The sequence below is a fragment of the Xyrauchen texanus genome, chromosome 31 (assembly GCF_025860055.1).
Source record: "Xyrauchen texanus isolate HMW12.3.18 chromosome 31, RBS_HiC_50CHRs, whole genome shotgun sequence".
Classification (NCBI taxonomy): domain Eukaryota; kingdom Metazoa; phylum Chordata; class Actinopteri; order Cypriniformes; family Catostomidae; genus Xyrauchen; species Xyrauchen texanus.
This window is the reverse complement of record NC_068306.1, coordinates 491,153-518,183: the sequence shown is the minus strand read 5'-3', so window position 1 is coordinate 518,183 and position 27,031 is coordinate 491,153. Positions and strand designations below refer to the sequence as shown.

Below are 27,031 nucleotides of genomic sequence, written 5' to 3'. Positions count from 1 at the left end.
TTTTGTTGTAACATGATGACACGTAACAACAAAATGAACCGTGACTGGTCGTTTTATGTCTCAGTCGCTTTACATACCTCAGTCGCTTCACATGCAAGCAGGCGATTCTTGGCACCCTCAAGAAACAAATCGGCCAAACGGGAAAATGTAACAGTCTCTGTGATATATAGGTCGACCACTAGCATGTACATAGTTATAAAAAGTCTACACACCCCTGCTACACAGCAGACCCCATGCCCCTGCCCACACTCATGAAGATGGGGCCGGAAGATGATCCAGAAGCCTTCCTGGACCACTTCGGGCATGGCGCCATGATCTGGGGTTGGTCGCATGCACAGTGGGTGGCTAGGCTCATTCCCTTTTTGTCCGTTAAAGCCCAACTTGCAGCTCAACACCTGCCGGTGGATAGTCTCCTGGTTTACAATGACCTGAAGAAGACCATCCTGTAATGGGTTGGTTGCAGTCCAGAGCAATTCCATTAGCTCTTCCGTACGATGAAGTTAGAGGGGACTGGCCGCCCGTTTGCCATCACCCAACGGTCCCGAGATGCCTGCTGGAAGGACCATGACGTCGAGGGAGTTGTCGACCGAGTGGTGCTGGTGCAGCTGATCCATCGGCTACAGAAAGGAATGGCAGAGTGGGTCCAGTGCCACCACCCGGCATTGCTGGGGGAAGCTGTCCAACTGATGGTGTACCACAGGGTGGACAAGCCCTCTTACTTTCTCTCCCCTCCCCCTGTGTTTTCCCCAATCTCTTCTTCCTCTCCTTTCACTCTGCTCTCTCCCCACAGCCCATCCCAGTACCACGGAGGCTTGGAATCCCGCTTCCGAAGCCTTCTTCCCGTCCGCAGTGGTGCGCCTCACCCATCTCCTAATTCTGGGAACTAATTGGCTAGATGGGTTCTGCATGAAAGCAGCCAGATGTGAAATGTGTGATGTTTTTGCAGGGGAGGCTTCATCAACTCCACATCAGGATGACGTGGGGGAGTGGGAGGCTTCAACCCTCCTGCCATTTGGGGGTTTCCTGAAAGGGATTTCCCTTTAGAGCAGTCTAGAGATGAAACCTCAGGCATGCCCTTGACCAAGTGAAAGTCATTGATGGACAGCTTCTTCAGCCAAACTTCACACTTTGATATCCTTTTTTTGCCATAATAAAACAGCGGTTGTATCGAGTGACGCAGGACGCTCAAACAAAAGAGAATATAACCCAGCATTTAATACTGCAGAGTTCCATCGAGGGAAATTCCAGGTAGCTCACTATAATCCGATGTCACTTAGGGGAGAGGAAAACACTGAACGGAATAATGACCCGGTTTTATTGGCCAGGTATTTGAAAAAGATGAATGAATGTAAATGGTGTCACGGCAGGCTCACAAGCCGCGACAAAGAAGGAGATGACACGTTAAAGTGGTGTGCAAAAAGGAATAACATTTATTAAAGTAAAAGTAATACAGTAAGAGAATAGACCAAAACGGGAACAAGACAATATCTAGGACAACAGCAAAATGGCATGAGGGGAGAGCGCGCCGTCACGACCAAAGGGAGCTGCTTTAGTTTGCCGGCATCAGCTTTAGCACAGGTGTAAACCATCAGTCATCATGACGTCACTCACTCCAACTCCAACTCCAACCTACAAAACAAGTGACAAAAACAACCAAACCCACACAATATGACCCACACTGGGGTCGTAACAATGGTGACTGAGAATATCATTCAGCCTAAAATCTCTTTATATGTTCCACAGAAATAAATTCATGTCGGTTTGGAACAACAGGAGGTCAAATAATTATGACAGAATTTAAGTTTAGTTCAGCTTCTAGGACTTGATGTTAATATCCCTAATAATCAGCACTTCCTTGTTTTAAATGGGGAGAGGGGTAAAAACATCATCAGGGTCTTCAGGTGGGCATCCTCCTTCACCGGTGTTTCGTTGATAGGCCCACGACACCTCCAGAGGACTCAACGGCAACACCTGGCATCCCAGATGAGCCCCCTTCTGCTTTTACTCCTCTTTATTGTACTTTGCAGTCCAGTTGGGGTCCTTCCTCTTTATCCAGATCCACCTGCTGCTTCGCTCTGCTGCCTTCGACAGTGATTTGATGGCTTTCCTGAAGGCCTGTCCCCAAACTCCCACCCCCTTCAGGAGCCTGGCTATAGATGTGGCCACAAATCCTCTACATCCAACTTCTACCGGAAGTACCTGTGTACGCCAGCCTTGTTGTTTTGCCTCAAGAGCTATATCGGTGTACTTCAGCTTTTTCCGTTCATACGCTTCTCCCACTGCAGCCTCCCATGGTACAGTTAGTTCCACGATGAACAGGGACTTCTGTGAAGTTGACCACAATACAAGATCCGGCCTGAGCTTGGTGTTTAAAATCTCAGGTGGAAACTTGTGTTGCTGATCTAGATCCACTTGCATTTTCCAGTCCTGTGCGGCGTCCAAGGGGGTGCTATCCACTCTTGCAGCTGGTTTCACTGGGCCCTGCCCTGCTCTCACAAAGGGGATAGTGGATGAGTGTCCAGATGTTGGGTGAGGGAGGGCATTAATGGAAGATCGCCTTCCTTCCAGAATGAATGCCAGTTGGCGTAGGACTTGGTTATGCCTCCAGGTATAACAGCCTTGGGACAGACTGATTTTGCAGCCAGTGAGGATGTGCCTGAGAGTTGCTGGGGTTTGGCAGAGAGGGCATGCTGGATCATCTCCAAACCACTGGTTAAGATTCTTGGGTGTCGGAAGAACATCGTAGGTGACCCTGATGTTGAAGCTGATTTGGCTTCCTTCCATCTCCCACAGATCTTTCCAAGTGAGCTTATGGTGCTCCAGGTTTTCCCAGTTAGTCCACTGGCCCTGCTTGTCTTGTGACACTGCCTTTGCGCAACTCTCTGCTTCCTGTTGGTGCCGGACCTCTGCAACTACCATCTTTCTCCTCTCTGCAGGTGTTGCCTTGTGCCATGCAGGTCGACTTGTCCCTAGTCCAAGCCAACCTCTTCCTTGTTGCACCTGTCCTACTATGTCTCCATATCTGAGTGCGGATTGTGCTTGCTTTACAGCATCAGCTGGGGTCAAGTTCCTCCCAGTTGTCAGTCTGGGAGGAGCTGTTGTAGTATATTTTTTATCAAGTTAATCAGGAGTAATCAATGAAAACATTGTTGATTTATACCACAGTTATGTCTGAGGGGCAAACATGCAGTTTACTGTGTGTAAAGGCCTGTGGACGTGATGAATGTGTGCTCACATAAGTTTGACTATGTGACTGTGTGTGCAGAAACATAAATAGCATTACTTGGGGGGGCTCTCATGACTGCTGAGAAAATATATGGTGAGGCTTTTTACTTCTCAATATGGTCAGACCAGAGTCAATGAAGAGGATGATAGATAATGCATGTAAGCCCCACCTTGTTTGAGGAGATGTATTTAAGTGAAACCAAACCCAGAGATGCTTCAGTTGTTGTTGTTGGTACTGTGGTTTCAACATCGGCAACTCGGCTTTATTGTGTGATAATAAAGTCTATTCTTCTGAAATCAAAACCCCAAAGATGCTGAGTGATCTTTCACAAAATTGGCATGAAAAACTACTACACTGTTCGTATGGCTGCATCTTGAGACTCTGCCAGGGTCATGCTCAGCCTCACTTGGTGCATTTATATTCTTTGTTAATACAAAACAGTATTTAAGAGTGTACTAACAGTTTTAAAATCTATTAATTTCTCTGTGACGCAGAATATTCTTCAGGATCACGTGAGTATCAGAGTATAAATGAACAAAACACTTTACTAAAGTTAAAATCTATAAAATATGAAAGTGATTATTGTGAAGTTGGTCGAGTGAAGTAGTCAACGTAAAATAAATAAAGGGAAACTATATAAATTCTCCTAAAATTTAACCTCACCAATTTTAACTTAAAGGAGACCTATTATGCCCCTTTTTACAAGATTTAATATAAGTCTCAGGTGTTTCCAGAATGTGTCTTTGAGGTTTCAGCTCAAAATACCCCACGGATAATTTATTATACCATGTTATAAATGCATCTTTTTGGGTGGAATCAAAAACACGCAGATTCCATGTGTGTCTCTTTAAATGCAAATGAGCTGCTGCTCCCCGCACCCTTTTACAGCTCATGCTTCGGTTACTACAGAAACAACAAATCAGAACCTATATGACTGACAGCGTGAATACCGGAGTGCAGGCAGGGCTGGACTGGGAAGAGAAATCGGCCCGAGATTTTACATGGCAATTGGCCCAAATGTTGAGCGGGGGAGTGTTCGCTGTCCTTTTCTGCATATCACGGCGCCGTTTTGTGGTCCGTTCTGTATAACGCGGTGGCTCATTTTAGCTTATCGCAGCCCATTCTGCCCGATGTCCAGTCTACCCCTGATCGGCCCCAAAGTGCGTTGGCCCACCGGGAAAATGCCCGGTATGCCAGATTACCAGCCCATCTTGTCCACCGCATCTTCAGTGGCTCTGATGCCGGGAGTGCATGAAGACTCTTATGTTCACTTTTACAGCCAACAACAAAACACTTATGACACTTAAGAAGCTGAGACATTATGACTCTTGCATAAGACCAGTAAAAAAACAACCTACATCAGATGATAATGAGCTTCTTTTACAGTCATTAAAATAACAAAGAGATAAAAACAACATGCACAGAAAATATACATCAAAATAAATACAAATATCACAAATGAAGTTAAACAAGTTGAGCCACATACCGAACTGAGCACTCAAACTTTCAGATCTTCTTCTTCTTGTTGTTCTTGTTGTTTTTTATTGGTGGTTCACATTCTTAGATTGTGCTTTATCTACTGTGAGTAATGGATCAGATACTTTCCTACTATATAAATTACATCGATGATGAAAAGAAATTCAAATTACATTAATCTTTTTCTGTGAGACAGCACAAAAAAGAAAGAAAAGATGACTGAAACAGGCAAATTACTAGCAATAATTACACAGTATTTGTCTTGTACAGTGTGAACTTTAAAAATACATCTTTTAAAACCAATGATCATTTTCACATGCAACTGAGCATTTTGGCAATCATGTGTCAAATTGTCCATTGTTGCCAAAGGTGAGCTGCAGGTTCACCACTTCCGGTGAAGAGCTGCAAACATCTGGCAAACATTTGCAGCGTATCACAAGCTCATTTGCATGTGGAAATAATGAGTGGAAGATTTGTGGCAAGTTTGCATCTTGTTTGCTAGAACTAGATTTTTTTTAGGGTCATTCAGGCTTTCAAGAAACAGGAAAATTTCACGACTTTAAATAATTTAACATGTAGGATGTTTGAGTTGAAGGGATGTGCATGCAGATATAAAATCAGTGATTATATGAGCAATGTTTACTCACTAAAATGAGGTGATTTCCTATTAAATCAATGTTTGGATATAGCAATATTGTGGCACAGTGGCTTCACTGTTATGATGTCATCAGTAATCCAGTTCTATAATATAAATTGGACATATTGACTGTGGAATGTTGTTGTGATGACATCACAATCAGCTCAGTTTGTTGCCTTCCCACTTCAAAACTGGTTCCGGTGCCGGTGGCTGATTGTCTCAGAAGTGGAGGCAACTGAGGTTCATCACCCGGATTGAGGCGTGTAATTGTGCCACCATGAGGAATTAAAGACCAATGGGAATTGGACATGTCAAATTGGGGAGAAAGGGGGATAAAATTGTATATTGAATAACTTGTAGAATCATCATCTTTTTTTATTATTAAATATCTGCTATAAGTTTATTTTGCTGTAAAAATAAAGGTATTGGAAATGTTAGTCCTGCCCCTTTAAGAGTTAGTTTCCTTCGGGATGTTCAACTCCTCTCTCAGTCGCTTTTCAACTATTTCGACGCATCAACACTCCAGTCCAGCAGGAGGCGGAAATTCACCAGAAGTTGCAGAAAACACACGAAGAAGAAGACCTGAGATCCACAACACCGTTTGAGCGCTAAAATCTGTACGTGTTTTGTGTGTTTTACATTGACAGATTTAGATTTTTCTGTGCATGTTGTTTTTATCTCTTTGGTGTTTTAATGACTTTAAAAGAAGCTCATTATCGTCTGATGTAGTTTGTTTTGTTACTGGTCACATGCAAGAGGTGAGAAAAACAACAAAACAGTTGAGAACCAGTAGATTATTTACACTTTCTGTCTGTCTGTGGCTAAACTCAAGCACTTTAAATTAAGATTCTCGTGTTGGCAGATATACATTTTCATTTTGATATGAATTTAATCTGCCCGTTTGATCCTATTATTAAATAATGTCCGCTGGAAATGTCAGAGGTTTTTGCTCTTTAATGTGTTTTAATAACAGCATCATTCTTTCCTAACAGTGAGGAGCAATCTCACTGTAACAATAACCCGAAACTGTCATTTAAACATACTTGTGTTAAAGATTATTACCTGTAAAATTGTGTCTAATTAACTCATCCGCTAAAACACCTGTACATTTGTATTTATTTTAAGAGGCTCTATTATGTTTTTGGGGGGTTTATCTTTCCTTTAGTGTGTAATATTGCTCTTTGTGCATGTAAAAGGTCAGTAAAGTTACAAAAGGGAGTTATTCTCTCCCACAGACAACACTGCTCAAGAACTACAAGAAACGGGCTGTTTATAATCCAGCCATTTCTTCTGCAAAGGCAGACCAATGTAAGAATCAGTGCTTAAAATGTATTTAATTTATTATAAATTATTTAGCACTATTTCTCAGCAGTACAACCAATGCTGGATTTTTAAGTCTGTTACCCTTGAAAGTTGGTGCAGTTCCCACTTTATTGGGACAATCTGGCGCTTCAGGATCTCAACCTGTAAGTATGCTTGATTATTTGTGGATTTATCTGCTACCGAGAGTTCAAATGAGGAGTTTTGTGTTGTAACAACGGTGTACACCCAGTGCACAGCTGTAGGCCTCTGCTAACCTGATAGCTAATGTTATTGTGTTGAAATAGTTTTGCTATTCACGACTAACTTTATAACTAACTGTGAGTAAGCCTCTGTTCTTCGTTCATATCTCTGGTGAAAAAGGTTCGGCTACACCCATTCCAGCTAAAGATGACTAATTTAGATGCACTACATGTCTTTTACTTGAATCTTTGTCAGGTCACAATATCGACAGTGTACTTGTAAGAAAGCTACAAAAGTAAATTTAATAATAGGAATCTGCATTCAGATTTCCCAAGCTTTGCAATTACATATAGTTTTCTCAACCACCAGGTTCTTTGACTTGTTTCTGTAACTTATGTTTTAAATCCTACCTGGAAAATAAATAGTTACTTATTAATTTATTCTCTATTCCTCTGAAATAATTTATATCAATACTGGGTCTTTAAAAGAGTAGAAACTGCTCTGGAGGAACTGAGCAGGAGAATCCCATTTTAAGAATCATTTATATCACAACTGAAGCTTTAATGTAGGAGGAAGCCACTTAAAGACTATCAGTTTGAATCTCATTAGAAACTGATCAAAAGGTAAATGAATAGAAGAGGATTCAGAGTAATCAATAACATAAAAGATTAAAATAAAAGAATGATCAGAAAGTAATTAGAGCCTTAATCTAAATTAGAGGTCAACTTAAAATTGGAGTCAGATAAACTTAATATCGGGATGAATTTGTAAAGTGCAAATTATTAACAATAATTGCTTTACTTCAGCGCTCAGAAAAGACAGAACAACGCAGAGACCTTCAAGGGTCAAATCTATCTATTTTTATTAGTTTGTCTGCATTTTTACACTAGTTAGCTATAAGCTTGTCACGGAGAGTAAAAGATGGACCTGCATTGCGTCTCACCAACTACAGCCATGGCCAAAAGTTTTTTCATTGACATAAATTTTGTGTTTTGCAAAATTTGCTGCTTCAGTATTTGTAGATTGTTTTTTCACATGTTTCTATAGTATACTGGAAAACAATGATAAGCATTTCATAAGTTTTAAAGGCTTTTATTGGCAAAAACATTCAATATATGCAAAGAGTCGAACAAATGTTGACCTTTGTTTGTCATGACCTTTGCAGTTCACTCTGGCATGATGGATATCAGCTTCTGGGCCAAATCCTGACTGATGGTGATCCATACTTGCCTTATTAGTGCTCGGAGTTGATCACAATTTGTGGGCTTCTACTTAATCACCTTTTGAGGACTGACCACAGGTTCTCTATGGGATTAAGATCCGGGGAGTTGCCTGGCAATGGATCCAAAATTTCAATGTATTGATCTCCGAGCCACTTCATTATCACTCTTGCCTTCTGACATCATGCTGGAAAATGCACGGATCGTGACTAGTACTCATTCGCACTTTCCCAGTTGCTGCTATGATTAGTGAAATTATGTTAGCTGGTCATTTTGTGCCAGGGCCAAAAAACTGTGAAATTGGGTTTTTTGTGATAAAGTTAATTTTTTTTGTCCAATGAAACTTTTTGCAATTACTTAAAAGGCATCTGAGCTTTCTGCACAATAATCTAGAAATAATGTAAATCAACACCACAACAAGCAGAAAACTTTGTGAAATACAAAATTGATCTCACTGCCAATACTTTTGGCCACGGCTGTAGGTGACAACATAGCATTAAATCAACACTCAACAGACACAATCCACCACCGCACCACTGTCTGCTGAGCTGCAAAAATATGCTCTGATGTTCACCTTTCAATCTGCTACATTACTGACAAACAGATGTGATAAACATGAGTGACATGGTTGTCAGGGACAGGGTTAAAGTTATCTGAAATGATGGGGTCAATGTTTATGAACTTTCCAGTATGTATTTCATGAACTAGTTAGCAACTTACCAAAAAGGCACCGCTTGACTCCACACCGTCTGCAGAGCCACCATCAGCTCAGCTCTGTTGTACAAACTACATTAAGACACCAATTCTAAAGCATTGTTTTCGGCATTATATGTTCTGAAAATAGTTTAATATCTGCGCATATCGGTAAACGTAAACGGCGATACCGATATATCGGTCGGGCACTAGTATATACAGTGGGTACGGAAAGTATTCAGACCCCCTTACATTTTTCACTCTTTGTTATATTGCAGCCATTTGCTAAAATCATTTAAGTTCATTTTTTTTCCCTCATTATTGTACACACAGCACCCCATTTTGACAGAAAAACACAGAATTGTTGACATTTTTGCACATTTATTAAAAAAGAAAAACTGAAATATCACATGGTCCTAAGTATTCAGACTCTTTGTTCAGTATTTAGTAGAAGCACCCTTTTGATCTAATACAGCCATGAGTCTTTTTGGGAAAGATGCAACAAGTTTTTCACATCTGGATTTGGGTATCCTCTGCCATTCCTCCTTGCAGCTCCTCTCCAGGTCTGTCAGGTTGGATGGTAAACGTTGGTGGACAGCCATTTTCAGGTCTCTCCAGAGATGCTCAATTGGGTTTAAGTCAGGGCTCTGGCTGGGCCATTCAAGAACAGTCACGGAATTGTTGTGAAGCCACTCCTTCGTTATTTTAGCGGTGTGCTTAGGGTCATTGTCTTGTTGGAAGGTGAACCTTCGGCCCAGTCTGAGGTCCAGAGCATTCTGGAGAAGGTTTTCTTCCAGGATATCCCTGTACTTGGCCGCGTTCATCTTTCCCTCGATTGCAACCAGTCGTCCTGTCCCTGCAGCATGATGCTGCCTCCACCATGCTTCACTGTTGAGACTGTATTGGACAGGTGATGAGCAGTGCCTGGTTTTCTCCACACAAACCGCTTAGAATTAAGGCCAAAAAGTTCTATCTTGGTCTCATCAGACCAGAGAATCTTATTTATCACCATCTTGGAGTCCTTCAGGTGTTTTATGCAAACTCCATGCGGGCTTTCATGTGTCTTGCACTGAGGAGAGGCTTCCGTCGGGCCACTCTGCCATAAAGCCCCGACTGGTGGATGGCTGCAGTGATGGTTGACTTACTACAACTTTCTCCCATCTCCCGACTGCATCTCTGGAGCTCAGCCACAGTGATCTTTGGGTTCTTCTTTACCTCTCTCACCAAGGCTGTTCTCCCCCAATAGCTCAGTTTGGCCGGACGGCCAGCTCTAGGAAGGGTTCTGGTCATCCCAAACGTCTTCCATTTAAGGATTATGGAGGCCACTGTGCTCTTATGAACCTTAAGGGCAGCAGAAATTTTTTTGTAACCTTGGCCAGATCTGTGCCTTGCCACAATTCTGTCTCTGAGCTCTTCAGGCAGTTCCTTTGACCTCATGATTCTCATTTGCTCTGACATGCACTGTGAGCTGTAAGGTCTTATATAGACAGGTGTGTGGCTTTCCTAATCAAGTCCAATCAGTATAATCAAACACAGCTGGACTCAATTGAAAGTGTAGAACCATCTCAAGGATGATCAGAAGAAATGGACAGCACCTGAGTTAAATATATGAGTTTCACAGCAAAGGGTCTGAATACTTAGGACCATGTGATATTTCAGTTTTTCTTTTTTAATAAATGTGCAAAAATGTCAACAATTCTGTGTTTTTCCTGTCAATATGGGGTGCTGTGTGTACAATAATGAGGAAAAAAAATGAACTTAAATGATTTTAGCAAATGGCTGCAATATAACAAAGAGTGAAAAATTTAAGGGGTCTGAATACTTTCCGTACCCACCGTATATATATATATATATATATATATATATATATATATATATATATATATACACATATTTACATTAACACACATTATATTTTTATATATTTGGTATATTTGAATTTTGCTGTCATGATAATGAAACCAAACACACACATTTATATTTATACCATCTCAGAAGTTAATTTGTTTAACAAATCTGTTCATGTATATAATCATATAATAATGTTTTAGAGTTTGATGAATGTCAGTCCATTATAATGATGATGTTTTTGTGTTCAGATGTTCATCATGAGAGAGCAGGTGGATGTGATTCATGCTGGAGAACAGCAGATGCTGCAGGCACCAGTGAAGATGTGTTCAGTGAAGCTGCTGGACTGCAGGAACATGATGAAGATGAGAGGAGAAACAGCAGAGGAACAACAGAGTGATGAAGATGATGATGATTTTATTCCTTCAGGTATGTTTCTTCTTCTCTATTGTCATTTTCATGACAATCAACTGTCATGTCAGAATATTAAACACAAATGGAGAGGTTATGTAGAACGTAAGTTTCAGTCTCTATTTACTTTGAGCTTCCAGAGGAGCACTGAAGGGAGGGGTGTGTTTGTTTTGGCAGTTGAGTTCGAATATCAACAGTGTTTCTCAGGAATTGCTGAGTGCACCTTTAAAGATCTTTATTATAAAATGTTTTTATTTTGGTGTTCTGAGAGCGCTATTGGTAATATGGATATATGCCTAAACTGTAAAATATAATGTAAATACTTAAAGGGCACCTATTATGCCCCTTTTTACAAAAACTGTAAAACAGTCTAACACCTGTCATCAAAGCTTATGAACTTATGTAATCAGAATCAAAACTGCCTGTGCATCTAACCTTAAATACAAATTACTTAAAAAAAAAAAAAAAAATTATAAAAAAAAGACAAACTGATATTTTAGACGACTGAAGTGATAAAACAGTGAGGAATCAATTTAACTTGCTATCATGAAGCTACGTCACCTATCGTGTGCTGGGCTGGTGAAAAAAGATACTTGTGTGATGCACAACGCATGAGTAGATGCATTTTTTTTATACATGAACTGGGTTTGAATCTAATGAAATTAAAAGAACTGTTCTCATATCTCAAATCTCATAACTTTATTTTTGTACCCCCATTGTCACCTCACATATCCCCAGTTTGGGAAACACTGTAGTAGAGGAATATAGCTGATAAAATGTGTCTGATCAGAAGGTAAAAGTTATTTCCACATTCTGCTGGTTGGGAGCAGAGGTATTCAAGCCTTAATATACTTTTCTAATACAAGTTAAAAAGTAATGGAGATCTATTGAAAGTTGCATTTTTATACTTTGAAGTGTTGCTTAAAAATATGACTCTTCGTGTGCTCTCTAGACATTTACATTTAAAGAACAAATTGGCATATTGTGTTGTCTTCAAGTTTTTCCTAAATATTCTGTAGTTGGGTTTAAAAAAGTCTTAAATTTAGCTTTATAAAACCTGAAGGAACCCTGTATAAATATAATCCTTTTGCACAGCAAAAATCACAAATATATACTGGACATTTGTCTTGTTCTACAATTAAAATGTTAAAAAAATATTTAAATGTGTCCCTCTTGAATTGATTTTTGTCACCTTATTTGGTTTATTGTAGAGCTGATTGAAGCGAGAGAGGAATGTGAAGAGCTGCAGGAAGTGGAGGAGGAACAACAACATGGTTTCATAACTGGAGAAAAATCTTTAAGTGGCTCAAAGACAGAAGACAATTTCTCACCTAAAAAGCCTCGAAGAACAACCAAGAAATCTTTCACGTGCTCTCAGTGTGGAACATGTTTCACATGTAAAAGCAAACTTAATATACACATGACAGTTCATATTGGAGGGACACCTTACACGTGCCATCTGTGTGGAAAAAGTTTTGCATATGCAACCAGTCTCAAGAGTCATCTCTTTTGTCACTCTGGAGAAAAGCCATTTGAATGTGATAAGTGTGGTAAAACATTTGCTCTGACACAGTACCTAAAACAACATCTGAAAACTCACACAAATGAGAAGCCTTACAAGTGTTCATTTTGTGAAAAGAGTTTTGCACACCAGTTCTATTTTAATGAACATCAGAAAATACATACCGGTGTGGCGGCTCATATGTGCTTTGAATGTGGGAAGATCTTTGTTACAGCCAGCAGCTTGAAACTCCACCAAATAATTCATACTGGAGTGAAACCATACAACTGCTCACACTGTGGAAAGAGTTTCTCTCAGTCAGAACACCTGAAAACACACGAGAGAATTCATACCGGAGAGAAACCATACAAGTGCTCACACTGTGAAAAGAGTTTCTCTCAGTCAGAACACCTGAAAACACATGAGAGAATTCATACCGGAGAGAAACCATACAAGTGCTCACACTGTGAAAAGAGTTTCTCTCAGTCAGAAAGCCTGAAAAAACACAAGATAATTCATACTGGAGAGAAACCATACAAGTGCTCACACTGTGAAAAGAGTTTCTCTCAGTCAGAAAGCCTGAAAAAACACAAGATAATTCATACTGGAGAGAAACCATACAAGTGCTCACACTGTGAAAAGAGTTTCTCTCAGTCAGAAAGCCTGAAAAGACACAAGAGAATTCATGCAGGAGAGAAACCATACAAGTGCTCACACTGTGAAAAGAGTTTCACTCTGTCAGAAAACCTGAAAAGACATGAGAGAATTCATACAGGAGAGAAACCATACAAGTGCTCACACTGTGAAAAGAGTTTCTCTCGGTCAGAACACCTGAAATCACACGAGAGAATTTATACTGGAGAGAAACCATACAAGTGCTCACACTGTGAAAAGAGTTTCACTCAGTCACAAACTCTGAAATCACACGAGAGAATTCATACTGGAGAGAAACCATACAAGTGCTCACACTGTGAAAAGAGTTTCACTCAGTCACAAAACCTGAAAACACACGAGAGAATTCATACCGGAGAGAAGCCATACAAGTGCTCACACTGTGAAAAGAGTTTCACTCTGTCAGAAAACCTGAAAAGACACGAAAGAACTCATACTGGAGACAAACGGAGCATGCGAGCGCGGAGCGGTGATAATTCCACCTGAGCGGTAATGCAAGTAGCTAGAGTCGTTTCTATATTTTATACTTTTGCTTATTGATATTATACAAGCATATTCATGTATCCACATTTATGTACTCAACTATAATCAGAATATAATGATATACTTCACATTCATGAAACCAGCTTACATGGCATTATCATTGTATTAAGACTCCATGTATTCCTTGTATGTCCATCCTTGTATTCCTGTGTTTATGCATGTATGCTTACAGACTGAAGCAGTGTATAGGTTAGGAGACTATTCCATATTTCTTTCCATATCCTTGTAAGGTTGCAACATTGCTGTGTCAACGTGCACGTGGGAAATGGTGGAGCGTTGAGTGCAGCAATTTATATATTATGGGGTGCTTAGTACATGGGTAAGTTGCCCTTTTGACCTGATGAGAGCTCAGAACCAGTTGCAGAGCAAGCTAGTCTCACAATTGTAGTCAGCCAGCCAGCCCGCGCACATACACAGGATGCATGGCAGATGTGTGTGTGTGTGTGTGTGTGTACAGCGTGCTGAGTGTGATATATACGAGCCTTTTGCCAAGAATGTATGTACGGATTTAGCAAGCCACTTAACCGCAGCTGTCACACTTCAATAGGTCATAACAATATGACCTGACACCCTGAGTTACAACCTCGTGATTTGTACAGAACGTACCGTACCAAGAATGGAAATCTTCTTTGCACAGTCTCAAGAGGGTATAAAAACCTAAAACCTTAACTTTGGTCCTCAGAGTATAACCGCTCAACTCTATGGTTTCCAGCTTTGAGGCCTCATCTCATTATCTGTACTTTAACTTCTTTCATTTATTTACTTTGTTCATTAGATAAAGACAAGGCATTGTATTATTATTAGGTTAATTCCAGGACATTATTCCAGGATTATTTCATATTTTTATTCACTTTAATTTTACTTATATAAAATAAAATTTGTTATTCCTTCTACAAATCTTTTAAAGTAATTTTTCATCTGTTGGATCTCACTGCACCATTTGAGGTTCCGGACCGAGAAAAAGTTGAAAATGGATCAGCTTAGATTCCTCTCCTGCAAGGCTCAAAGATTAGGAATGTGAGTTATCATCTTCCATTCTTTTAAATTCTCTGTTGAGTGGTTGTTGGCAAAGTCTTGTGATATATCCCTGCCGTCGGTTCTCTCACACTTCGGTTGCAGACATGTAAACGAAAAGAGAACACAGACTAATAGTAATAATCTCCTAATCCGAGGACTGATTCCAGAGTGTTCGGTCCCATAAATTTGTTGTAGTGGGATGAGAGAGTATAGAATCTCTGAGATCCTATGACAGATGAGATAAGGGAGTAGCTGCTTTGTATGGTGCGCACCACTGATGAATCGATTAGTATCAATTAGTTCGCAATAGTTTTATATTGCGTGGTTGATAAATTGGGGAAGCCTGGCTGATGGGTTCCATCAGGGTGTATCTAATTTATGGGACAATTGCCACACCCAAATAACAGAGAGCCTTGCAGTGTGAATTCATATGTAAATGCAGAATTAATTTCTGATCCAGAAAAGAAAATGAGATAAAAGATATCTGTTGTTAATTAATACAACTGAGGTACTGAATTGATAATACCTGTGATTTAGGAACACAGTGACAGACCGTAATAATAATATTACTAGATCAGAGAAAGAAATATTACAAGAGAGAATTCAAAATTAGTGTTTTAAGGCTTGCCGAACTCGCTAAAAGTGCCAAAAGAAGCCACCGCTGATATGTTGGAAATGCTAGGTCTGGTTACTGATGACCCGAAATTGGCTCTGGATAAAGTTCCGACGACTGAAGATATTTTGAATTGGCAACGGTATGCATCCAGTTTAAAATGTGCCATTACTAAAGCTGGCCAGGATGTCACTCAACTTTCCTGTAATGGAAAGATTATTGCTGCCTTTTCAGGAACAACATTAAAACCAAGCCAACCAAGTCGGTACTATATTGGGCATGGAGATTTTGAATCAAATTGAAGCAGATATTTAGAGATAACTCAAGATAAAATCACTGGATGACAAATATGGGGTTTCAGACCTGACCATCGCTGCTGTTTCATCAAAGGAAACTGATCAATCCGATTCAGCAATAATTAAATATCTTTCTGAGCTCTTTCCTAAATTGTAGTCAAAAACAAAACTTGATGTGGGTTTATGCTAAATGTAATCTTTGAATGTTTCAGTCCTACACCATCTTCCAGTGTTCCAATATCCTCTCAAACGGGATGCTGAGAAAGCTGCACAGGAAATTGTCAGCCAAATGCATACGGATGGCATTATAAATCATCACCATTATCGTCACCAATCAATTCACCCATGTGGCCAGTACGTAAAGCTGATGGCAGTTATCGATTGGCCATTGATTACACCGCACTAAATTCCGTAAAACCAAAAATGACCCCAATCGTCGCAAACCCAACAACCATTTTTTAATAACATTTCTCCCGATCATCGATATTTCAGTTCAATTGACATAACCGATGGTTTCTGGTCATGTCCAATCAGATTGGCGGATCAATATTGATTTGCATTCACTTGCAACGGACAACAATACACCTGGGCCCGACTGCCGCAAGGGTATCGTGATAGCCCATCTCTGTTCCATGGTTTCGTTGCAAACGCTATCAAACCAATCGGCGAATCTTTCGGTTCGTTCGCCTTCGGTAATTATTCAATATTGCGATGATGTTCTCGTAGCCTCACCTGACAGGGGACTTTATTTGGCTGCATTAACATCATTATTGAGGCTGCTTTATGAAGCAGGATTTCTGCTAAACAAAAAGAAAGCACAGCTCTTTCTCACTGAGGTGACATTTTGGGGGCAGCGCGTTGGTTCAAATGGGAGAAAACTGCTTCCAGACAGGGTTGAAGCAATTGCAAATTTGAACAGCCTGCAACCATTATGGGCCTCAGATCCATCATGGGTCTGTTCAATTTTAGCCGTATTTACATCTCTGACATTTCAGATTTGGTCAAACCTCTCACAAGGCTCTAAAAGGCGGACTTGAGTGGTCTTTGGAGATGAATGAGTCCTTCTCCCTCCTCAAAACTGCTCTTGCCTCATCTCCAGCTCTACACCACCTTGATATGTCCAAACCATTCCATCTTTGGGCTCATGTTGGACCTCACGCCTATAAATGCGTTTTGGGTCAAACCAAGGGTGACAACAACTTTGGTGTCATCGGATATTATTCCACCTTGATTCCGTCTTCAATGAAAGGTCAAATGCCTTGTTTGCTGGCCTTGGACTGTTCTGAATTGGCCTTGAAGGCCACTGAACCAGTCGCGGAGTATAATCATGTGACTCTTCACATGCCCCATCGCTTCCTCCGACTATTGGGGGAGACAAGAATGAAATCTATTTCCAACCAGAGACACGTTAAGTGGGAAACTGCCCTCACCAGCCCACAACTGACCATCTGCTCTGACAACAAAACGAACCCCGCCTCCCTGATTGAAAATGCGGGATCTTCACATGACTATGCTGACAGCGCTGTCGTTGACAAAGGACAATATGTGCTCGATGAGCCTGTGGTAACATAGTCTTAGCTGTGGCTAGGCAGGCAGCAAGAAAAAGTAAAAAAAACTCTGAAGTCTCTCAAAGGTGATTTAATTTTCTTGTCAGGGCATGCTCCAAACAGTGTAACAGGGTTCCATCCACCAAAAATCCAATACAGGGGAAAGAAAACCCCAAAGAAAACATAACAAAATAATATTTACATGAAAAACATCAAACACGTTGGCTACTGGCCCAACGGTCACCCTTCATTCTCTTCTCCCTTTTTGTCCAAACAATTAGACTCTTTATAGTTGAGGCTCCTCCCCTCAAATTCAAACATACCAATGGCAAGGCTGTCTCAAATACAATCTAAAGAACTTATTTATAATATCATATTTAACATCAACATTCAAACATGAATATTAGCATCCTCGTTATCAAGCTCTATTTTCATCATGAAAACCAACGAGAATCTTAAAAAACATGCATTCAATGTAATAAAATTCAACATTTTCAATACTTGAACAACTCCTCCTTTGGGAAGGTATAAATCAGACTTCCTGTTGGCGAGCCCCTCCTATTAGGAAGTTCCAGGAAGAAGGTAAGACAAAGATTCACCATTAACAAACAGCTCATTATTTATATAATTTACATTCACCTTTTCTCATTTACAGGCACAAAAGGCTAAGCCCGACAAACATGACTCGCAATGAAATGTGCACTTTTCACTCAAGACATGTGTGAGACAAAACAGTGAATAAAATCATCTTGAACACAAAACCCATTGTTTGGTTCTTTGAATTGAAAGTTACATACCTCCCTTTATCACATTTCTCCCTTTTTCCCCCCTCTGGATGGGTTTAGTCTGATAACCGAGATAAGTAATCAGCAATGAGATTTTTCTTACCTGGACAATGCTCAATTTTAAATTTATATGGTTGCAGAGCCAGACACCAGCGCAGTATCCTCGAATTACTATTCTGCATTGTTTGCATCCATTTCAAGGCTCGGTGGTCAGTTTGCTGGGTGAATTCCCGCCCAAGTAGATAATATCGGAGAGAGTCAATAGCCCACTTGATCGCAAGGCCCTCCTTTTCAATCGTGGAATATCTTCTCTCTCTGTCAAAGAGTTTTCTACTCAAAAACAGTACTGGCCTCTCACTCCCAGACTCTCCTTGTGCAAAACTGCTCCCAGTCCGACATCTGAGGCATCCACCTGCACAAGAAACCTCTTCAAGAAATCAGGGCCCTGCAAAACTGCTTCTTGGCATAACATTTCTTTAAGTATTGTGAAAGCTCCTTCGCACTCCACTGTCCAGTGAAACTTTGAAGGACTCTTTTTGGTTAAATCAGTCAATGGGGTAGCCAGAGATGCAAAATGGGGAATAAAACGGCGGTACCAACCAATTAAACCAAGGAATGATCTCACTTGTTTCTTGGTCTGTGGCCTTTGAATGTTTTGAATACACTTAAGCTTCTCCACCTGTGGCTTAATCTGACCATGGCCAATGAGGTATCCCAAATACTTCACCTCTGTTTGTGCCCACGAGCATTTGGTGGTGTTAATTGTGAGTCCAGCTTTCTGAAGCCTTCGTAGGATATCACTAAGATGATCTAAATGGTCCAACCATGTTCCACTATATATCACTACATCATCTAAATATGCTGCTGCATATTGGTCACAACCAGCAAGTACATTATCCAAGTCTCTGGAACGTTGCTGGTGTTCCGTGTAACCCAAAAGGCATTACATTATACTGATATAGTCCTGTGGGGGCACGGAAAGCAGTATATGGCTTACAAGAGGGGTCAAGGGGCACCTGCCAGTATCCTTTACATAGGTCTAGTGTAGTCATGTAACGTGCTTTACCCAGCCTTTCGATCAGTTCGTCTATTCGAGGCATTGGGTAGGAATCAAAGCAGGATACACTGTTCAGTTTTCTAAAATCTGTACAGAACTGCAGTCCACCGTCTTTCTTGGGAACCAAAAGTATAGGACTTGACTACTCACTTTGGGAAGGTTCGATTATTCCCATCTCCGACATCGTTTCAGTCTCCTCCTTCAGTTTCTCTACCATCCTCTCAGGAACTCAATAAGGCTTCTGTCGAATTGGAACTTCCTCTTTCAAGATAATGTTATGGGTAACCACTTTGGTACGCCCCGGTCTTTCCTGGAAGAGAGATGGAAAAGATTGACATACCTCAGCGAGTTGTTGTTGCTGTTGTTAACTTAAATGTAAATTAAGGCCAGTATCCTCCGCTGAAAGCCGAATTGGTTCCATCTCTAACTCATCTTCTTCCTCCACGACTGCCCGCACCATCAGTACAACTTGATCTTTAGGTTCAAGTCCCCTCTCCTTGAACTCCCTCAACAGGTTAACATGAAGGATCTGTTTAGGACGCTTTCTTTCAGGACACAGAATCTCATATGTTACAGGGCCAAGTTTTCGGGTTATGACATAAGGACCCTGCCACTTGGCCAACAGTTTGCATGTACCTGAGGGTAATAGTACAAGAACTTTCTGTCCAGATTTTAGGTTCTTTTCTCTGGCATGATTGTCATACCATACCTTCTGTCTCTTCTGGGCATCTTGTAGATTTTCTTTGGCCAAAGTCCGGAATGTCTCCAACTTGTCCCTCATCTGCAATACATAAGAGATGACACTGCACTGGGCTGGTTTCTCTGCCGTCCACTCCTCTTTGAGCATGTCCAGGAGACCTCGAACTTGTCTGCCATACAAAAGCTCAAAAGGAGAGAAACCAGTTGAACATTGGGGCACCTCTCTATATGCAAACAAAAGAAAAGTATTCCATTTATCCCAATCTCTGCCTGTCTCAGCCACAAATTTTTTTATCATGCTTTTTAGTGTGCCATTAAAACGCTCTACTAACCCATCAGTTTGGGGGTGAAACGGTGTAGTTCGGATACCTTTAATGCCCAATTGGTTATACAGTAACTTCATCACATTAGCCATGAAATGAGTCCCTTGGTCAGTAATAAACTCAGAAGGTACTCCAACCCTGGAGATCAAATCAATTAAACATTTCACAATATGTTTAACCCGGATCGATCGCAAAGGTTACACTTCAGGATATCTAGTTGCATAGTCACAAATTACCAGGGCAAATTGGTTACCTGAACTACTCTTCACTAACGGACCAATTATATCCATACCTATTCGATCAAAAGGGGTACCAATGATTGGTAAGGGGTGCAAATAACTTCGATCTGCCTTACAGACAGGAGCTACCAGCTGGTACTCAGAACAGGTCTTACAGTAATCTTGTACTTCCTGATACATTTTGGGCCAGTAGAATCGTTGACTAATTCGCCCATAAGTTTTCTGCTGACCTAAATGTCCAGACCAAGGTATAGTATGACCCTGATATGAGATCATCTTACGCAGTTCGGTAGGCACAACCAATCTGGGACTCTCTGTGTCTGCCATATACAAAAGATTGTCTTTTAAGATAAACTGATCCCCACCAAACTGTGGTACACCCATAGGCTTACCATCTACCTCACACAATTTTTGATACAGAGGTTGTAAGGTAACATATGACCTCTGCAATTCCCCAAAATTGTCAGGCACTCTCCATTGAGAATCAATAAAATCTGACTCAGGTCCAGGGAGACATGGTACAATATCCTGGGCCTTAAGTTTCCCCCTATGTTTGTCTTGCTTTCGTTGTCTTTTACTCTTTCTAATCTTCCCCCCAGACCCAAACAAATCCACATGAGCATTAGGTAAGGGTTGTAGCCCTTTAGTTTGAGATCGAGTTACTACTGCACAAGTTTTAGGTGTTGCATTGACCAGCTCAATTAAAGAAGGAAAATCATCACCTAACACCACATCATATGACAGATTGTCAATTACCCCCACCCTCAGCAAAAATGCCTGTCCATCAATAACCATGGATACATCAGCAGTTGGATAGATCTTTTCTTCCCCATGTACACAACCTAAACATACTGTATCCCCATAGTTTAACATTTCACAGTTCAGTAAATGCAATTTTACCAAGGTATGTGTACTCTCCGTATCTACAAGTGCTTGAGCAGGATGACCATTGACAATTACTGATAAAATATGTCTATTTTTGTCAGTGGATTTCACCAGTTCATTAGAACACTCCTCTCGAGGAACAAAACACATGTTCGTTACCTTGGGTTTTCTTAATGGGCAATGAGATGCCTTATGCCTAGACTGCTGGCAGTAAAAACAGATCAGAGGCCCCTTAGCAAAAGTAGAAGTTTTCCCCACTACTCCCACAGTCTGATCACTGGGCTCCTCAGATTTACCCTTACCCACAGTACCTTTGTAAGTCCGTTGCGGTTCTCGATGTGCGGCCATATACCTCTCTGCCAATCTCGCAGCTTCCTCTCCAGTCTGAGGTTGATTTTCTTTATCCCAAGTCCTCACATCTGGACGAAGAACCCTCAAATACTGCTCAAGAATGATAGTCTCTCCTATCTGATCCTTAGCCTTGACTTCAGGTTGCATCCACCTCTTGTACAACCCTTTAATTCGATTATAGGTCTCTCTGACACTCTCACCAGATGGCACTGTGAGACTCCTGAAGCGCTCCGTTACATTGTACTTAGCTAGTACTGCAGCCTTGATGTCCTCGTAGAAACCAGAGCGTTGTTCATCCATCCCAGCATACGCTTCCAAGGCCTTGCCTGTCAGCAGAGTGACAACTCGAGCCGCCCATTCATCCGTTAGTCATCCCCACGTTCTTGCAATACGTTCAAAACTAATGAAAAAACTCTCCACATCTTCCCCCTCAATGAATTCAGGAATTCGTGGTTCATGATAACGTCTATAAGGTACTGCCGGTGATTGACTTATAGCTTGTATGCTATCAACAACGGTGAGTTTGAGGTGAATGCATCATACCTCTTAATGGTGGTGGATGAAAAGTTCTTGGTGTAGGTAAGGGGTGGTGAGTATTTTGGCTGACTTGCTCTTCAAACTCCCATTCATTTCTAGGTTTCTGAAAAATGGTGGATTTCAAATCCTGCAGTTCATCAAACAGAACTTTCTCATTTCTTTGTTGTTGTCTCATGAAATCTCTCATTTCTGTCAAAAATTCCTGTCCCATAACAACATTGTCTTTACCTTTACCATCTCGAGGAGTACTAGTTGTCCCAGTCTTGGGTCTTACCACCAGATCAGTCTCTTCTTGGATCTTGCCTGCTTGGTGAAACATGCTTGCAATGGCTTCCTCCTGTGCATCAGCCCCCAGCTCTAAATCACCAAACTGAGCTTCCTCTGTATCCTCTTCTCCCTCTGAGAACAAAATAGGATGTGCTCTGGTAGTCCATTGAGGACCAGCATCCCCTTTAGCAGTCATCTTACTACCAGTTTTCCTCTTCTACTGCCAGTTCCCATAGAGACGTCATAATCCCACTTCTGACACCATATGTGGTAAGATAGTCTTAGCTGTGGCTAGGCAGGCAGCAAGAAAATGTTAAAAAAAACTCTGAAGTCTCTCAAAGGTGATTTAATTTTCTTGTCAGGGCATGCTCCAAACAGTGTAACAGGGTTCCATCAACCAAAATCCAATACAGGGAAAAAAAAAACCCCAAAGAAAACATAACAAAATAATATTTACATGAAAAACATCAAACACGTTGGCTACTGGCCCAACGGTCACCCTTCATTCTCTTCTCCCTTTTTGTCCAAACAATTAGACTCTTTATAGTTGAGGCTCCTCCCCTCAAATTCAAACATACCAATGGCAAGGCTGTCTCAAATACAATCTACAGAACTTATTTATAATATCATATTTAACATCAACATTCAAACATGAATATTAGCATCCTCGTTATCAAGCTCTATTTTCATCATGAAAACCAACGAGAATCTTAAAAAACATGCATTCAATGTAATAAAATTCAACATTTTCAATACTTGAACTCCTCCTCCTTTGGGAAGGTATAAATCAGACTTCCTGTTGGCGAGCCCCTCCTATTAGGAAGTTCCAGGAAGAAGGTAAGACAAAGATTTACCATTAACAAACAGCACATTATTTATATAATTTACATTCACCTTTTCTCATTTACAGGCACAAAAGGCTAAGCCCGACAAACATGACTCGCAATGAAATGTGCACCTTTCACTCGAGACATGTGTGAGACAAAACAGTGAATAAAATCATCTTGAACACAAAACCCATTGTTTGGTTCTTTGAATTGAAAGTTACATACCTCCCTTTATCACAGAGCCATTGAGAGACTCAATATCACTGTTTGTTGATGGAAGCAGTTTCTATGAGGATGGGCAGTCGTAGAGGGGGAGCTGGGCAAAATTCTTTCATCCGGGTCACTGAGGGGAGGTAGTGCCCAGGTGGCAGAGCTTTGTGCCCTAAAATCAGCATTAGATATCGCCTCTAATGAAACCAAGATAATCAATATTTTCACAGACAGAGCATATCGCTATCATGTCATTCACAGCTATGTCCTTGTGTGGAACGTCGTGGGTATCTAACCACAGCTGGTACACCAATCAGTCACCAACCAGTGATCAAAGAGATCCTCTAAACCTGCGGTGAAATCAAACCAAATTGTGTTGCAATTTGCAAGGTCACAGGCAACCAGCACATTTAGGAAAGGGGAATTCCCTTGTGGATAAAGCTGCTAGAGATGCAGCAAAATCACAGATTAAAGGGGCTGCCATTTTTCCTGTTCACCCTGATTGTACAGGCTCAGAGTCATTATCTAAGATGTACAATCCAGAGGATGTGGAGTGTTGTCAAAAATTGACCGCCACAATGTCTGACAAAGGACTGTGGATTTTAAATGATAAAGTTATCCCACCAATGGGATATCGAACCAAATTAATTGATTTGTATAATGGTTTGGCTCACCAAGGGGTAAACAAAACACAGACAATTCTCCAACAGACTTGGTTCTGGCCCGAAATGACGAATGATGTAAAAGACAGTGTTGGAGTCATTGTATTTAGTTATCTTTGTTTAAGCCACTAGAGGGCGAATTATTATTATTATTATTATTATTATTATTATTATTAATGAGTATTTAAGGAAGGTGATGATGCGTTACGGGGTGCAAACAAACTTTTTGACCATGCCGTGAGTGTGCTGTGCAGTGTATTTGCTAGACCGTGCTCGCACCAATAACTGCTTTTTAGTGGAAAGTCGAAGTTTTGGAATATATCTTTGCCTTTTGTTTGGTTGTTTGCAATGCCAAATGTACAATAAATTGATTTGCATATCCTAATTTATCCCAAAGGTATGAATAATGTGTTTATTTTATTCAAGGCAGAAGCTCGCATCAAAACCAGACTTCTAAAAATAATTTGCGTCCCTACAGACAGGTTGTCCAGATGTCTACATTGCTTAAAGACAAAACCTAAATTTGGGAGACACAAAATTCCAATTCGCCACAGCCCTCATCCAAGGGGCCTTTCACACACTTGCAACTTGATTTCATATCTTTACCCTCCGATGATGGGTTTAAGTATGTAGGCCTACTAGTAATTGTGTGTCGTTTTCTCGATGGGTAGAAGCTTTTTTCTGCGAGCCACCACTGCTGGAAAAAATAGCAGAAATTTTATTGAGAAATATTCCCAAAATGGGGAATTTGTGAGTCGCTCGACAATGACCAAGGAACCTATCTCACAGGAAAGGCACTTAAATCATGCATGAAAATTTTGAACGTGAAGCAAAAATTCTACATTCCGTATCACCCCCAATCGAGCGGTGCGGTTGAATCACAGAATAAATCCTTGAAAATGGCTCTCCATACAAAATTATGTGAATATGATGGTGGGTGGTTAACCCTCTGGGGTCTGAGGGTGTTTTGGCCCTGGAGAAGTTTTGACATGCCTTGACATTTGTGCTTTTTTCAGTTGCTTAAAAACATATTAATAGCTAAAGTCTGATAACACTGTATTCAGCACAAACTGGGCTACAATAATATGTGAGCAACATGTATGTACAGGTTTGTATTTTTGAGAAAATAACGTTTATGCATGGTTTTTGAAAAAACTAAAATTTTAAGTCACAGAAATAAGGTCATATTACACATACTAAATATTTGTCCACAAGACTTTTGAGAACTGGATCTTGTAGCCTAGAGTTTTTGCTACAAAATGATGTGAAAACCATCCTGATCACTCATTCATACAAAACAATATAGCAATTTAACTTGTGTAAGACAATTGTAGTGTTGAAAGGTAATATGCAAGGAGGCATGAATGGTCATGAATATTCATTGTAATTCACACATGAGAGACAAAGACCCCTCCCCTGGGCCTATCAATGAGGGATAGAGAATGAATTTGAGGAGACTTAATGATCCAAATCAAGTTTTAAGTTAAAAGAAGTAATCTGAATATATATTTTCTTTATATAAAGACTTTACATAATTTTAGACCTACACTACCGTTAAAAGAAGTCTCACCAAGACTGGATTTATGTGATCCAAAATACAGAAACAACATTGATATTCTGAACTCTTTTTACAATTTAAAAGAAAAATGTTCTATTTAAATATATTGTAAAATGCAATTTGTGAGCAAAGCTGAATTTTCAGCATCATTACTGCAGTCTTCAGTGTCAAATGATCCTTCAGAAATCATTATAATATGCTGATTTTCTAATATGGGCATATTTAAAGTGCATTTTACTCATTTAACCCTAACACATATTTGCAAGCACAAGCTTTGTTGATGATAATGAGGCATTATAAACACTAGATAAAATATAATCTAAACAAATTACTTTTATATCATATTACATATCATATTTATATTATACAGCATACGATTTAAATACCTGTTTTTACCGAAACTAAAACTTGCTTATTAGGAGTCATATTTCAAAAGTCAATACTTAAAATAATGAAAACTAAATGACTTACTCGTCTGAAATTGTATCCTCGGCTGGATCAAGTCTCTCTTCAAAATACAAATGTTCATCGGAGTCCCACTCTTCTTCTGAGGAAAATGTTAACTCTTCCATACTGTCCTGGAGCTTTCTCGCCTGTGTATCGTTGCAAACGCGCAGAAAAATGAATGAAATGTGTTTACAACCTCACTGTCGGGGGCGTGTTCCATTTGCATTGATCGCCTCAACACATTAGCGTATGAATGTTGCGCTCTGCTGGTGGGTGGGATCACATTACAGATAATTAGATAGCAAAGTAAAAACTGTACATCGCTTTGTTTGAAACAATTGCATTGCAGGAAAATCCATCCATCCATCTTCAACCGCTTATCCGAAGTCGGGTCGCGGGGGCAGCTGTTCCAGCAGGGGGTCCTAAACTTCCCTATCCCGAGCCACATTAACCAGCTCTGACTGGGGGACCCCGAGGCGTTCCCAGGCCACTGTGGATATGTAATCTCTCCACCTAATCCTGGGTCTTCCCCGAGGCCTCCTCCCAGCTGGACGTGCCTGAAACACCTCCCTAGGGAGGCGGCCAGGGGGCATCCTTACCAGATGCCCAAACCACCTCAACTGACTCCTTTTGACTCAAAGGAGCAGCAGCTCCTCACCCTATCTCTAAGGGAGAAGCCCGCCACCCTTCCGAGGAAGCCCATTTCGGCCGCTTGTACTTGCGACCTAGTTCTCGACCCGATTCTCCAGCCAACCTCCCACTCCATTGTCCCCTCACTTGTGAACAAGACCCCGAGGTACTTGAACTCCTTCACTTAGGCCAATACCTTCTGCAGGAGAAAATTTGTTTTATTTGTTTTAAATTTGAATTGTTTTATTTAAAAGTAGACATTTTAAACTTTCTTTAGACATGTTTCATGTTTGTGTGATAAGTATTCGCGGAGTTTCAGTTCATTTTTGTGATGTGTTTCTGAAATATGCT

The 27,031-nt window shown here is 40.6% G+C and overlaps 3 protein-coding genes across 9 annotated transcripts in view; all 3 read left to right on the top strand.

Moving 5' to 3' along the window:
- The window catches only part of LOC127625014 (zinc finger protein 501-like), a 169,253-nt gene that overhangs the window by 95,070 nt on the left and 47,152 nt on the right, over window positions 1-27,031 (top strand). The window lies entirely within an intron of this gene.
- The window catches only part of LOC127624992 (zinc finger protein 501-like), a 231,025-nt gene that overhangs the window by 174,884 nt on the left and 29,110 nt on the right, over window positions 1-27,031 (top strand). The gene's annotated exons all lie outside the window — the stretch shown is intronic.
- On the top strand, window positions 5,899-14,539 carry LOC127624987 (zinc finger protein OZF-like). Its single transcript, XM_052099992.1, has 3 exons — window positions 5,899-5,956; window positions 10,855-11,032; window positions 12,226-14,539. The coding sequence occupies exons 2-3, from the start codon at window positions 10,855-10,857 to the stop codon at window positions 13,671-13,673; spliced, it is 1,626 nt and encodes a 541-aa protein (XP_051955952.1). The 5' UTR covers window positions 5,899-5,956; the 3' UTR covers window positions 13,674-14,539.

Coding starts and splice junctions, on each gene's coding strand:
- LOC127624987 (XM_052099992.1), top strand. CDS start 10,855: ATGTTCATCATGAGAGAGCAGGTGGATGTGATTCATGCTGGAGAACAG. Junction 11,033..12,225: donor TGATGATTTTATTCCTTCAG/GTATGTTTCTTC, acceptor GGTTTATTGTAG/AGCTGATTGAAGCGAGAGAG.